This window comes from Giraffa tippelskirchi, chromosome 13 (assembly GCF_054371585.1).
Source record: "Giraffa tippelskirchi isolate mGirTip1 chromosome 13, T2T-mGirTip1v1.2.pri, whole genome shotgun sequence".
Classification (NCBI taxonomy): Eukaryota; Metazoa; Chordata; class Mammalia; order Artiodactyla; family Giraffidae; genus Giraffa; species Giraffa tippelskirchi.
In genome coordinates, this window is record NC_137287.1 from 118,290,731 (window position 1) to 118,304,860 (window position 14,130).

The window sequence follows — 14,130 nt, forward strand, 5'->3', positions numbered from 1 at the left end:
AAGTCTTTTAAAAGGAGAAACTAACTGAATAGGCAGGAGAAGATCTTACATGCTGTGCTTGATGTCTAGCTCCATGATGACTGAGCTTTTCTTGACCCCTTGCCTCTCCCTTACGGTTTCAGTCAGGCAGCCTCTTCCATCAAATGATCTGATACCTTGAAGCTTAAATTTCTTCTAACTTAAAACCACTGAATCTCCTCACTTTGACTTCACACACATGGCCTTCTAACTAGCCTGGGTCACACAGCCAGCACTGAGAGTTCTGGGCAAAGGACATGGGCATGACTGTGGCCCAAATTCTTTGGGCATGCTGTGGCCCAAAGAATTGAAGAATGCTTTCCAGTTAGACAAAATCTCAAGAATCCCTTACTCCTCCTGAGACTATGAGCCTATAGTTTTGTGTCTCTGAAGACATTGCTCCTTTATTAATAATTTAAATCTTCCAAGAGGTTACTTAAATCTTGTCATCTTCCAATCCAGGACTCCTTTATTACAGTCTCTGATTGGCCTGTTCGAGTTACCCGAGGATGATACCATTCCTGATGAAGAACATTTTATTGATATAGAAGATACCCCGGGATACCAGACTGCCTTCTCACAGTTGGCATTTGCTGGGAAAAAGGAGCACGATCCTGTCGGTCAGATGGTGAACAACCCCAAAATTCACCTGGCACAGTCACTGCACAAGCTGTCCACTGCCTGTCCTGGAAGGGTAAGTGTCTTTGTTGCCTCAGAGAACTCTAATCTTCTCTTAATTGATCTAATTAATTCACAGACCTTTATGGGAGAGCGCTGAGGGTAGTAGTTCTGGTGCCTGTTTTCCTTGTTCAGCAGTCAACCTCAGGTAGTTACAGTCAAGGTCTCTTTCAGTGATAGGCTCTTTTTTTCCTTTATGATGTGCAAATGATTTTATGAGTAAAGACAAAGTGGAGGATAAAAACCCTTTGACCAGAAATGTATTTATTTCCCAGAATTAAATAATCCATTTTTAAAATGGAGGTATGAATGTTTTTAAGTGCAACATATTCAGAAATAATGGACCATAGAGTAAATCTAATAATGGCTTTATATTGCGTTAGCCAGAAACAGTCTTACAAATTTTGTCAGAAAATCTATATTTGATTGTTTTATTATGGAAAATTTAGAACATAACTTGGAAACTGTAATAAATACTCACATTTATTACAGACCTTCACTAAGTAATTTGAGAGCAAGCCTTAGGCATCAGTAACCAACGGGACTTTATTTAACCAACCATAATACCGCTATCACACTGAACAATAAGACAGCAGTAATTCCTATGGGTCCACGTTTCAGATCTGCCATCTGTTTCCCATCTGTAGGTCCCTTCAATGGTGAGCACCAGCCTCAATGCAGAAGCGCTCCAGTATCTCCAAGGATACCTTCAGGCGGCTAGTGTGACGCTGCTTTGAACTGCCTTTTTTGAATTGGCTTAGTCCAGAGTGGTTTCTGAGGAAATCATGTAGACATTTGAGCACAGCTGCATTAAAACAAAGTGTGTTCTTTTTGAACTTGTCTATTAAATGTTGTTTTAAGCTGAAGCTTGAGCAATTTAGTTTGTGTGATCATAAATATAAGTGAGTGACTTTTTCAGTTTGCAGCTACAAAGACAAGTATTACTAGCTTAGTGTATGACATTGATTGAGCATTTGCACTGTTTTGACAGTTCTAAACTTTTGACAGACACTGACTGTGGAGACGTTTTCTCTGTTACTAAGTCCTTTTGTCTCGAGGCTGTTGCCCTTCGTGTTTCTCCTGTCCTTCGTGTTTCTCCTGTCCTTTGTGTTTTTGTCTGTTTCCTTAAGCTTTTACTGGAAATGTGAATAAGCAAAGAAATCAGTTGTGTAACTTGCCAAATGCACATAGTTTTAAATCTGTAATCAGCAATAAAAAAAAAAAAAAGCCCTAAAATATGTATCTAAGAACATCTTAAGGACAGGTTTTGGTGCTGATATTTTTATAATGAAGAATTTCTTTAAGTTTTTCCTCTCCTGGACTCCATAAAATCCTAATTTCTAAACAATTCAAATTCAGATTACCTAGTCTTTTTTTTAATAAGGGAAAGGGAACCATCACTGCAGGTTTGTGACTTGTGTGTTAGAACTTTCAGTTAGCCCAGGTCCTGGGCGGCAACATGGACTTTGGGAAATGGTTTCCTCTGAATTGGGAAGAAATCCTCGGCCTGGCTTCACAGGGCTGTTGGGACTGCTGTGGGTGGTGCAGGCGTTTGCTCTCGTTAAGTGTCTTTCTTCTCTGCAGATCAGAGGTCCCTTGGAACTTTTTGAACCGTGGCATCCGTCTTGGCGAAGGCTGCCAGCCTGGCTCCTCCCTGGACTGAGTCTGGGGTTCCGTGGCCTCTGTCTTTAGAGGATAAAGAATCAGATTATCCACGTGGGGAGGGGGGCGCAGTTTTTACAAAGGATGCGGGGATTGTCTGTTTAGTGCAATTAGACCGGAATCTGATTCTGTACAGATTATGTGGTTGTTTTTTTTCTCATCTGACTTGAATGCTTTTATTTTCTTCACATGTTGGTTTTGTTCTGTTGCTTGAGAGATTTACAGTTTAATCTAGTGTACTTGTACCTACCAACCTAATAATTATTTTTGACTTGAATAATAACGGAAGCATTAAATATTTACTATGTGGCTTAAGTCGTCACTGGCAGATGAATACTGCGATAGCGTTGAGATCTGTTTTTAAACTATGAACATGATCTAATACAGGTGAAATGTCTGAAATGGCAGAGTTGGTGCTGCTTTGGCACTTGGAGGAGCTCTCGTTCTGAGCTTGCTAAAGCTGCTGGGTAGCAGCTGAATGGGTGCAGGCAGGTCACTGTTCTGGAGGACCCTTGTTTCAGCGTCCTCATCAGTCTTCAGAGTCCGAGTTCTGAATTTTTTCCTTCTTCGGTTAAAACGAGTGATGGACCATTTCACTTTGTCACTGCACCTCTTAAAATGGTTTCTGAACAGGAAGGCTGGTACTTGCATTCTTTTACTCTAGCATAATTCATGCATGTTTTGTTAAATTTTTTTTAATGTTTAAAATTGAGATTTCTTACTGCATCCAAGACAGTTTTTATATCTATCTGATAACGAGTTTAAAAGATGGGAGGCTGGAGTTGCTGTGGTATGTTTTCGAGACATCTCAGTGACCGTTCCTCAGTGGTGGTACCAGTTCTCTGTGTATATGAAGAACTGGGTTCATATTTTGGGATCAGGCCAACCTGGGTTTAAATCACATGTCTGCCACTGAAGCCTTGACCTCCACAGTTCTATTTCCTCTTTTGAAAAAGGAGAATACCACTACTTATTGTCAGGATGGTTTTAACAAAACAACATTGAAGTACTTAGGAGAACCTGTAGAGGACTAATCAATACGAAGCTGTTAGTTGTTTAGGTTGGGGTGTGGATGTGGCCAGGAGGCAGTGTTTGCCTGCACAGCAGCCCCATAGAAGGGAAGATGGGAGTCCTGACCTAGGCAAGGCCCTCTCTCAGGACGGTTCTAGACACGGGGCCATTGTCACTGCAGAGTTTTTTGTGAGAGTCTCCTGCTGGACCCATTGATTCTCCCTGCTGTTTGACCATATCTCCTCTTTATAAATGTTTTCCTTGTGGCAAATACAGGAAAATATTTTAACAATTAAAAATCATTCATATTCCTACCTTCGAGCATTTTTGTCCTCTTTCCTCTGTAAGCAAAGTTTAGCTCATTCCATAAATAAAATTTTATATGCTTTTTAGAAAAACCTTTTACCATTTCAAACATTTACTTGGCAAATATAATTTTCAGTGGTTGTATAGTTGATCATTTGGATATACCATTACCAAATTATACAATCATTGTTAGGTATGTAGAGTTATTATTTTATAAATCTTGAAGTAGACAACCTTTTAGGCCAATCTTCATCTTTTTTTTTCCTGAAGGTGGAATTATTCTTGTGGGAAAAGTTGTGCCAATTTCTGTCACACGTCCCTACCCACACTGGGCATTATTCGTTATTTGTGGGGCACAACGAATCTGGCATCCAGTCAGAATATTAGCTGCATGTGGTAAAAGTTTAATAATAAATAAGGCGTCTAGCTCAGCTGGTAAAGAATCTGCCTGCAATGTGGGAGACCTGGGTTGGGAAGATCCCCTGGAGGAGGGCCTGGCAACCCACCCCAGTGTTCTTACCTGGAGAAGCCCAGGGACAGAGGAGTCTGGCGGGCAACAGTCCGGGGTCGCAAAGAGTTGGACGCAACTGAGCACACAGCTGAGCAGCGCCTCAGCGTCTCTGCCTCCCAGAGGCGACGCCTTTCAACTAGTGCTGCAGTCTTTACAGTTAATTATCAACATAAGACCTCCTCCTTCCCTGCTATGACAGGTAAGAACTTAGCTCACAGCACTACTTCCAGCCTACACTTCGTAGGTCTTTTCTCTCTTGATAGGAGTCCTAACTCGCGGTGCCCATCAGCTGTGGTCTTCATCGCTGTCTTGTCCTCTGTATTGACGTCTCCCTACCCTCCACCTGTGACTTCATTTTCACACCGTTAACAGCAGATAGCATTTCATCCTGTGCACTGGTCCTTTTCTGTGCTTCGTCTGTAGGTCTCTCTTAAAAGGTAAAAATGGATAATCAGTAAGTGAACTATTATAATGGTATAAATAGCATTCAGAACTGGACTTGGCAGTGTGTACAGATTGTTTTTTCCTCCCAAGTCCAGTGTTTGTTTTCCCTCAAATGAGACCATTCTTAGAGTCAAGATCAAATGGATTCTTTTTCCTTCATATTCCATGAGGTGCTCAGAGCAAGCCATGCCCGATTTTATCTTGTGATATACTTGGATCCTGATGGGTTTTTATTAGCCTTCTTCATTCTAAGGGTTACATAGGATCCTTTCCACTCTTCTGGGATGTTCTTTGTACAACTCACTGCCTCTTGTGGGTCACACAGGTTCTTTAGCCAAATTGCTCCTTCATCCAGTATTTCTTGGAAACTTGAGAACCAGGTATGAGTCATTGGTCTGAGAGGTCACACAGCTGGGTGGAACTGGGACTGAAACCCAGGCAGCATGGTTTCTGGAGCACAGGACTTGGCCGCTATGCCATAGCTTCGCAAAAGTTAGAAACAAGGAATCCGTTAATAAGGCTTCCCAGGTGGTGCTAGTGGTAAAGAACTCACATGCCAGTGCAGGAGATGGGAGATGCAGATTTGATCCTTGGGTCGGGAAGATCCCCTGGAAGGGACGTGGCAACCCACTGCTGTTCTTGCCTGGAGAATCCCATGGACAGAGCAGCCTGGCGGGCTACAGTCCATGGGGTCACAGAGAGTAACACGACTGAAGCATCTTAGCACACATGCCACCTGTTAATAAAGGTGTGATTGTGAGGCAAACACTGGGAATGTTGTTGGCCGTCTGTCCACTCTGTTGGATTGGGATCTTTTACTCCATTTCAGAAAACCTGAGTGTTGAAATCCAGTGAAAAGAATGTACAAGGCAGTTTCCTGTGGATCCTCTATATGAGCTAAGAATGCGGTAATAAACGAATACGCTGCCCCTGCGCAGGCAGCCGCCCTCATCCACCCACCCTTCTCTGGGGTTGCTGTGTGATAGACTTTTTTTAAAAATTAAAAAGTTCACTTTCTCCCTCTAATAAAGTGGATAATGTGAGAGCAAAACGTGGCAACATGGAAGGAAGAGAAGAGCAGCCACTATCGACAGGTCAGGGAAAAGTTTCTCAGACCTGACGCAAAGCGAGAAGGGCTGGAGAGGTGGGAAGCAAAAGGGGGGGTTTACCTTATGGTGGGAAGAGGGTCCGGCTCCTTGCAAGCAGTTGAGAGTCAACCCTTTGGAGTCTAGGGAGGGAAATACTGCTCCAGGAAACTGGGTTTCTCAGGAGAGGCCCCCTAAGAAGACAGATCCTAAAGGGTCTCCAGGTGGGTCCGCAGAGCAGTGGGAAGGAAGCTAGCTCTCACCAGGTCCCGCCACTCAAGACAAGAGTGGAGCTGGGTGTCCTTGGAAGGCCAACAGTCACACTCCGAGCCGTAGCTGAGCTGAGGCCAGCCCCACTCTGTCATGACTGTAGGTCTCAGGCTGAAAGAAGTCCCTGCGGAGAAACCTTCCCAACAAGAAGCCGGGGATGAGGGTTGGGGGCAACAAACAAACGAAGCCAACTGCCGCAGGCCGAGCGTTCCCTACCCCCGTCCTCCTAACCGGCAGCCGAGAACCCTGCCTCCCGTCCCAAGGAGATGGGCTGGGACAGCGGCCTGCAGAGCCCAGAACGGAGGCCAAAGCCATCTGCCCTGTTTAGTCAAAGGTACCGCATCTCACCATAATTCGCACAACTTGTGGGTGCCGTCCAAAGAATCATGTATCATTTCAAGTTGTGTTTTGTACCAGGATAAAAACCACTAGCAATTTCATGGACTTGCTGCTCCGGACACTAGTTCTGGAAGTCCACCTACATTACCTGGGGCCTTATTAGAAACACGTTCTCGACCCCAGACCTACTGCAACAGAAGCTCTGAGAATGGCAGCCGCTTCCCGGGGAGCGGATGCTCATGCTCAAGCAGCTGAACAAGCACTGGATGAAGTAAAGTAATAGTGAATCGGAAAGACAGGTGGGCGTGGCAAAAGCTGAACACGGTCTGAGTCTCAACGTTTTATGGCCTCGAAAGTGAGACGGGATCATACTTCAAAGATACGGAATGAACAGCTTCAGTTTTGCATAAAAGGCGGCAGACATCACGGCTGTGGCTGATAGAGCCGCAGGCCTCGGGGCCTCTTCCAGAAGTCATCCATTCCCTCCAACTGAGCTGAGACGGACAGGAACTCTTGGCTTTCATGGCCCTGTTTCTTCGGGGAGGCTCAGAAGTGGACGAGGGTCTGCGTCCCTGAGAGAAGAGCCCTGAGCGTGGGACAGAAGGACAGAATGAGGGGATGCCTGGGAAGGAGGCAGGAAGGCTCGGAACGTCCAGCAAGGAATCGGGCCGATGCCTCAGCCCCCGAGAGGTGGGACTCGAAGAAACAGGCCTCAGGGCCCGGGCTGCAGGAACACCGAGGAGCACACTGCGGAGCCGCTGCCGGGTCAGTATCCACCCGTTACAACATCTGGGCCCTTCACGAGGTGATGTAGTTACAGGCGCTCTTCACAGCACAGAAGACTTAACCACACACCATCTCCTGGGCTGTCCCTCATCTGGGGCCTCGGGAAAACAGAGCCTGGCTGAGGGGAGCGATGACCAACCACTGCACAAAGAACTGGGCCGGGTCTGGGGCCACTCAGGCGCTGGAGATCTCGGACACGCTTAACTGGCTGCCCACACACAGTCTAGGCCTAACCCCCCAACTTGGCCACACACCACTCCGGAAGTCACGGTCCCTGGGCTGTGGAAGGTCTGAGCAGTCCCAGGTTGCTTAGCTGGATTCAGCTTGGTTTACACTGTTCTTGTCCATGAACACAAGGAGCTGCTCGACAGTATTATTACAATCCAGAGAAGCGTTTTCAGATTTGCATTCTGAATCCACCAGGTGAGCATATGCTCGGCATACAGGACAGACATCAGGCAGATGAACCTGGGCCGGGGGACGTGCACAGAGAAACGAAGGCCCAGGGGAATCTCAGGCCATTTCCTGCAGAAGACTTTGGCAGCTGGAGCCAACACACAGTTGAAAAAGCAGCCAAGGGACTTACCTGGCAGTCCAGTGGTTGAGACTCCAACTTGCCGTGCAGGGGACAAGAGGTTCAGTCCCTGGTTGGGGAACTAAGACCCCACAGGCCCGGGAGCAACTAAGCCCGCCTGCCAGAACCAGAGAGTCCAAACGCTGCAATCAAAGACCCTGCACGACCCAACGCAGCCCAATAAACACACACAGCAGGGCAGGCTGAAGAATGCCGAGGTGCCGAAGGCATCCATACAAACACGTGGCTTTTCAACAGATAACATGACTCAGCAGGTTGTGTGTACATATAGATACATGCATATACATAGATAAATGCTCTTCCTAGCTGTCCATGGGGCCTCGACACAATGGCCCGCTTAGCAACAAGCTCCACACGCCCCTCGCTGGCAGCACTGCCCCCAGCACCATGCTTCATGCCTTCACATCTTCCCTTCTTCAGTTACTGCTCGACAGGACCAAACATTCATTAGTAGCTGTTTATTGATCAATGGTTTGATATAAAGTTATTTCAGATCTTCAGAATTTTGCCCAAATGGAATCACAAGCATTACAAAGTTTTTCTCTTAAAAATAAAAAAGGGGTTGGGGGCAGGTTGGGAGGGACCAACCTAGCAGTAGTGGCATTTGAGAATAAATTAACAAAAAAAAAAAAAAAAAAAAATTTAGTATTACCATTTATTGGTGACAAACACTAAATTTTACTTACATTCCATGGGGAGAAAAAATTCCAGCGTAAACAATGAATCCAAGCAGTACTTAACTTGCAAGGCTACCGTGCTTGTCATCTGGGCCGTTACGCAGGACCTCGCCGCACACATCTCTGTGCACAGCAACACGACATCAAAAGCAACAGAGTTACAGAGATAAACATGGGTCATTCTTTTCAGCCCTACATGGAGATGTAATCAACAGTATAAAGCACTCAAGGAAAATCGATCTGCAGTTGTATATGTGCTACGTGGAGACCATATCCTGTAGTGTAGTGAGAGCTATGTGTCCTCAAGAGGCGTATTATATACACACCATTTGTTTAATAATCTTTAAAACAAAGATCAAAGTTCATTTAAATCCTGGTGCATTAACAAAAAATAGAAAAGGAACCAAATGATTGTTTAAAGTTTAAAATTCCTAAGTTGTCCAATTTATACCACTGTGGGAGACTTCATCAAGGCCAGGACTGTTTCAGCTAAACCCGAGGGTACACAATTTGCATCACTGAAATGGTCCTGGGTTAAGACCAATGAAATAAAAATGTATAACCACATACACATGGATATGATCTTTGCCGGTTAGATTACTGATAAAGTCAGTCTCAGACAAGTTTCTAAACTGTGCTATGTAACTAGATACAATTGAGAAACTCTCAAATGGAAATTTATATAGTGTCATTTCAATCAAAAGAAAATAATGAAACTAAGAATACATATCTCTTCTGGAAGAGAGCAGTGGTGACAGTGTGGGTACCGCAGGAGGCGTGGGCCAGAGCGCCAAGAAGGTCAGCTCCGGCCCAGCAGGAAGCATATTTGATTTTCTCTGGTGCTTTCAGCTCCAGGGCCAGGGTAAGGCCTCTCGCCAGCGCGGCTGTCCAGGGTTTGTCCCAAAGTGTTCTGAATGAGCCAGTTTGAGAAAGGGTGGTGCTTTGTTTCTTCTTTCACACAGCAAGAAAAAAATAAAAAACACCCAAAACAAACAAACCAAAAAACCCCCACCAAAACCAACACTAGGGTGCCTGGGGCACAGGCCTGCGGTTCCCAGTGGAGCCAGGGGCGGCTGCCACCCGCCCAGCCCCCAGCAGCTGCTGCCACGTGCGAGCAGCCACGCCGCTGCCTCCTCGGGGTCCCGCCTTCTTCACCACTGCCGTCTCCAGGCCTCTACCCATCGTGTCTCTCGGCCCACTGGAGGTATCAGAAATTCCAAATTTTCAAAGCAGTTTCAGCATTTTCAGTATATATGTTGGGATTTTTCAGTGATTCATGGCCACATAAAGTTCAGCACCTCCCACACCTTTAAGGAAGAAAAACATGAAAATTGTCTAAGTTTTAAAATTTAAGGGAATTAAGCCATGTTAAAACTGGAACTAGCAGACATCAAGAAGCCTGCTGTTCAGGCCCCAGTGTATAACTGACACACACCGGGGGCTGGGGGCTTCCCTGGGGGCTCAGCTGGTAAAGAATCTGCCTGCAGTGCAGGAGACCCGGGTTTGATCCCTGGGTGAGGAAGATCCCCTAGAGAAGGGATAGGCTACCCGCTCCAGTGTTCTGACCTGGAGAATTCCATGGACGGAGGAGCCTGGGGGGCTATATAATCCATGGGGTCACCAAGAATCAGATATGACTGAGCAACTAACACATACAATCAAGTGAAAACAGCAAAGAAGAAAAGGGGTAGACAGTATGTTATCTCTAGGGGGCAAAGGAGGGAAGTAAGGAAAGAAATGTATTTGCATTAAAACAAACACACAGGAAAGGTACACAAGACACGAACGCAGATGCGCGCTCGGCGTGGCGGGGGCCTGCGTGAGCGTGAGGCCGAGCGCTGCGGGCACCTGTTAAAACGATTCCGACTGGCGCCGTGCGACTGCACTGCCTGTTCAAAGGTGTTTTTTTAAAAAAAGGTAGCACTCTCTGCCCAAAACTTGGAAACCTTTCAGGGGAAAGGGACAGAAAGTGACTAAGTCAACAGGTGTTTCACTCCTAAGTTGAGCAGACAATTTGAATTTAATGCAAATGAGGAAAAGAAATGCCTTTCCATGTAAATCAGCTCACTCACACAGACATTGGTCCATTTCCTGTCCTTGGCATCTCTGTATTCTGTTGGTCCAACTCAGACAGCAACTTTAAAATGTTCAGTGCAGCCTAGTGAGAATGAAAAGGAAAAGTCAAACCATGGCCACTGCTCAGGACCATAGTACACGACAGTGAACAGCGACTCGAGGGCTTCTACTGCCCAACAGAATACACAGGCTACTGAGGAACCATTTCACGCTTGCGGTTTTAATCAAAACTATAAACTAAAAAAGTTATCCACTGTTACCTCGCTGAATCCCACCCTCTGTTAATTTTATTATGTATCACATTACAATATTTTCATCCTGTGGTCACCAGACTACTAATTTTATACCCCCACTTTAATGTAAAACCTGTGTTTCTGTGTTAGCATTAGAATACATTCCCCTCAGTGACATATAATGGATGCATTATATCTCATCAGATGAATATACCATAGTTTATGTCTATTAATTTAATCAATTCCTTTTCTTGGTTTTAGTATTTCTTGACAGTAACAATTTGATCTCTGAACAGAACATTAAAATGAGAGGCTTTCTAAGCTGCTAGAACTTGGGGCTGCAATTCCTTGTTCTGGTCAGAGGTGAAATGAATACAGTATCTGGAGCCTTTCAGGATCCGAGTCCCGTTCAGGTCAGCAAGGGAAGGCAGGAGAGGGTTGGCCAAAGCCCATGAGTTCTGATAAACAGAAGGAGACATCACGCCAGTGATCGAAAGTCTTCAGAAATATGCACTCTGCAGAGCAGTCAACTGTTCCCACAGTCTACGGAGAACCCTCTCCCTGTCTTCCTGAGGCCAGCAGCAAGCCGGACCAGGCCCTGCGTGGGGGACGTACCATGTCGTGGCAGGACTCCACATCCTTCCCGATACCGTGGCTGATCAGAGGCGGCTGAGAGGAGCAATTGATAAGAGATACAAATTCGTTCTTGTTGTTTTTGGGGAAGTCTTTGTATTCAACCTACAAGGGAAAAGAGAGCTGAGGCGAGGGATGGGGGGGGGGACGAGGGGGCGCAGGGCGGTGGCTCTGGGTCTGTGTCCCTGTCCCAGCCCCGCGCGTTCCTGTCTCAGCCCAGCGAGTCTACACCAGCTCCTGCTCTGCAGGCACAAAAGGCCATCAGTGGGGCCTGCTGCGAAGGGGCAGGCATGATACCAGAGCCCCAGCTTCCAGAATCTCCCAAGAACCTAGACATCTATCTACTCAAGAACCCTGGTCTAGAAGCCATGTCCTTTCCCAGCAGGCAGAAAGGGCCAGCACAACACATCTGTTCTCACTGAAGCCTAAATTTGTAACGACCACTGGATTAGAGGCTTCATTATTATTATGGCTGCCCTGGAATTTTAAAATTCACCAAAGGTTGAGCATATTCTCTTACTGTCCAGGGTTCTAACACTTTCCATGCCTCCTCCCTTCCTCACCAGGCTTCCCCCAATCATCACCTAGACAAAGAGCTTCATTTAAAAACAAGGTACTTCATTCTCAGAGAAACCGAGAGGACCGCCCTGAGGTACAGACCGCCCAGCTTGGGCCGAACGGTTACCTGGAATCCCTGGACTGTGGAGAGATAGTCCAGCTGCTCAGAGGGTCTCGTCAGAGGTCCGTGGGGTGCGTGGCCTGAAGAGATGTTACTCTTTAAAATGGTCTCGGCTGTAGGCGAGGTGCCCCCATACAACAATTCTCGGGCTATCATGGCAGTTACCGTGGCCTTGGCAGGATTCGGAGCTACCCTGGTGAAATCTTTGGTGTGATGTCCTTGACTGACTCCGACTGCCTGGGCAACCTCAGGCACCATGGGAAGGATTCCAGCAGGCAGTTGCTGATGACTAAGATAAGGCATCCTAAACTCATCCTCTTTATTGCCTGGGGAGGGACACGGACAAATCAATGCAAGTCCAAATGCCCTGCCTGGAAAAATGTTACAAAGCCCCACCCTGGCCCGCCCTCAGCACAGCACAGGGACACAGGGACAACGCGGAGCCAAACGCAGACTCTGCAACCCGCTCACCCGGTAACTGCTACCACCGGGAATCACGCAAAGGCCAGAAGCACATTCAGATCTGGACAGGGTTAACATCACACTTACTAGTCCCATTTTCATCCCCAGAGCCAGGTTCAAAAAAGGTTACTTTTCTTCCATCCCCTGGTTTCTTTATAGGTGTCTTTAAAAAAAAAAAAAAAAAGGCCATGAGCATCAATGAAACCGTTCAAAAATTAGTTCCTGCTGTCCAAAACTACACAAACTCCAACCAACAATTCTTGGCTTATTAACTTTTAAATAAGAGGGCACAGGCAGGAAGGCCTGTGCAGTGTGTCCCCGGGCAGAGCCCCTGCCTCCTCCCCAAGCGCATGCGCAGCCACGTCAACCTGTCCGTGAACAGCACCTAACAGAGGGGCCTCGGCTCTGTGCTCACGAGAGGAGAGGGGAACACTGAACCGGAAAGAGCCAGGAGGTGTTAGACTGACAGAGCCGACCAAGAAAGACACTTTTAGGTTGATGCTCAACAATTAAATAGACTATTTCCTGGAGCAAATGCCCAACTAAAAGATAAGGTGACAAATCAAAGGTAACAAATAGAGGGGGAAAATATTACACAATAAAAGTTATGCCAAATACAGCAGTCCCCTTTCTGGGAAGATAAAGGTACCTATGATGCCCTCTAAGATTTCGGAATGAAAAACCCCAAGGCCAAGTCCAGGATCTCTAAAGATTCTCTGGTGAGTGCTTAGGATTCCAGTTATTAACTATATGGCCATAGCTGATGCCCTCTATCTCTGCTGACAGCACTGGCCGACAGAACTGAATCAGTCCTGGTATTTTCAAGTTTATCCCAAAAGGACCATCTAGTATCTGGAAACAAGGTCAGCCATGGCTTTCATTGCGGGTCCTGCTTACCAACATCGGCAATTTTCAACATTGGATCATTTCTATCTAATGTTCAATTCATAATGAAAAAGAAACCGCGAACTGAGACTATGGATCTGGCCCTGAATCTAACATCATGCTATCCCCACGTCCCAGGAAAACCAAAGCCTGTTCTACACTAACAAAAGCCTAGGGTTGATGAGTCTTTTATGGAGGCCTCATTCTAAGACACAAATAACAGAATCACATGGTGATTTGAAGCAAACAGGCCTCCAGCAAAGCATCCCAGACCACAAAGATACTGGAACAGTAACGACTTAACCCAGCGCCATGCCTGAGCCATGGACGTGCACCTCCCCTTCTGAGCACGTTGTAAAGTTGTAACAGCTAAGACCCTGCTCAGCGGGGCTGCTTTACAGCCGGGAGGAGGCAGCGGTGCCCTGAAGCTCAGCCCTGGAGGAGCCCGAGCCCCCGATGAGGTGAGAAGCCCATCTTGCAGTTAGAGCAAGGACACAGAGCTGAGGGCGCACCTTCTCCTCTGACTTGAGGGCCGGTTTGGAGGGCTGAGCCTGCGGCACTTTGAAACCAAGGATCTCCAGCATGTTCTCGGCCGCGTTGCGCTTGGCCACCTTCTTGTTGGTGCCCGACCCTTCTGCCGTGTGGTTGCCCACCTTCACCTGCGTAAGGGAGGCAGGACTCGATTAGTGCTCAACCTGAAGGATGAGGGCCCGCCAGGAGCGGAAAAGGGCCCAGGACGATCAGCAACTGGATGGCTTCACGGTGCTGCCCCGGAGCACC

The 14,130-nt window shown here is 46.8% G+C and overlaps 2 protein-coding genes across 61 annotated transcripts in view; one reads left to right on the top strand and one right to left on the bottom strand.

The window, feature by feature from the left end:
- Positions 1-1,562, top strand: part of CSE1L (chromosome segregation 1 like) — a 54,014-nt gene extending 52,452 nt beyond the window's left edge. For all 15 annotated transcript variants that reach the window (XM_081556851.1, XM_081556850.1, XM_081556854.1 and 12 more), the window contains 2 exons: positions 481-712; positions 1,344-1,562. In XM_081556851.1, coding sequence (XP_081412977.1) covers positions 481-712; positions 1,344-1,433 — 322 coding nt within the window. In that variant the 3' untranslated portion in view covers positions 1,434-1,562. The remainder of the gene's footprint in view (positions 1-480; positions 713-1,343) is intronic.
- A 6,586-nt stretch (positions 1,563-8,148) lies between these two features.
- STAU1 (staufen double-stranded RNA binding protein 1) overlaps positions 8,149-14,130 on the bottom strand; it is a 56,105-nt gene continuing 50,123 nt past the window's right edge. For 20 of the 46 annotated variants that reach the window (XM_081556895.1, XM_081556882.1, XM_081556896.1 and 17 more), the window contains 6 exons: positions 13,863-14,009; positions 12,553-12,628; positions 12,010-12,329; positions 11,307-11,429; positions 10,455-10,540; positions 8,347-9,689 (listed from right to left, as the gene is read on the bottom strand). In XM_081556895.1, the coding sequence (XP_081413021.1) occupies positions 9,674-9,689; positions 10,455-10,540; positions 11,307-11,429; positions 12,010-12,329; positions 12,553-12,628; positions 13,863-14,009 (768 nt within the window). In that variant the 3' untranslated portion in view covers positions 8,347-9,673. Of the gene's footprint in view, positions 9,690-10,450; positions 10,541-11,306; positions 11,430-12,009; positions 12,330-12,552; positions 12,629-13,862; positions 14,010-14,130 lie in introns of all 46 variants that reach the window. The other 26 variants (XM_081556902.1, XM_081556888.1, XM_081556898.1 and 23 more) reach the window with 3 other exon arrangements.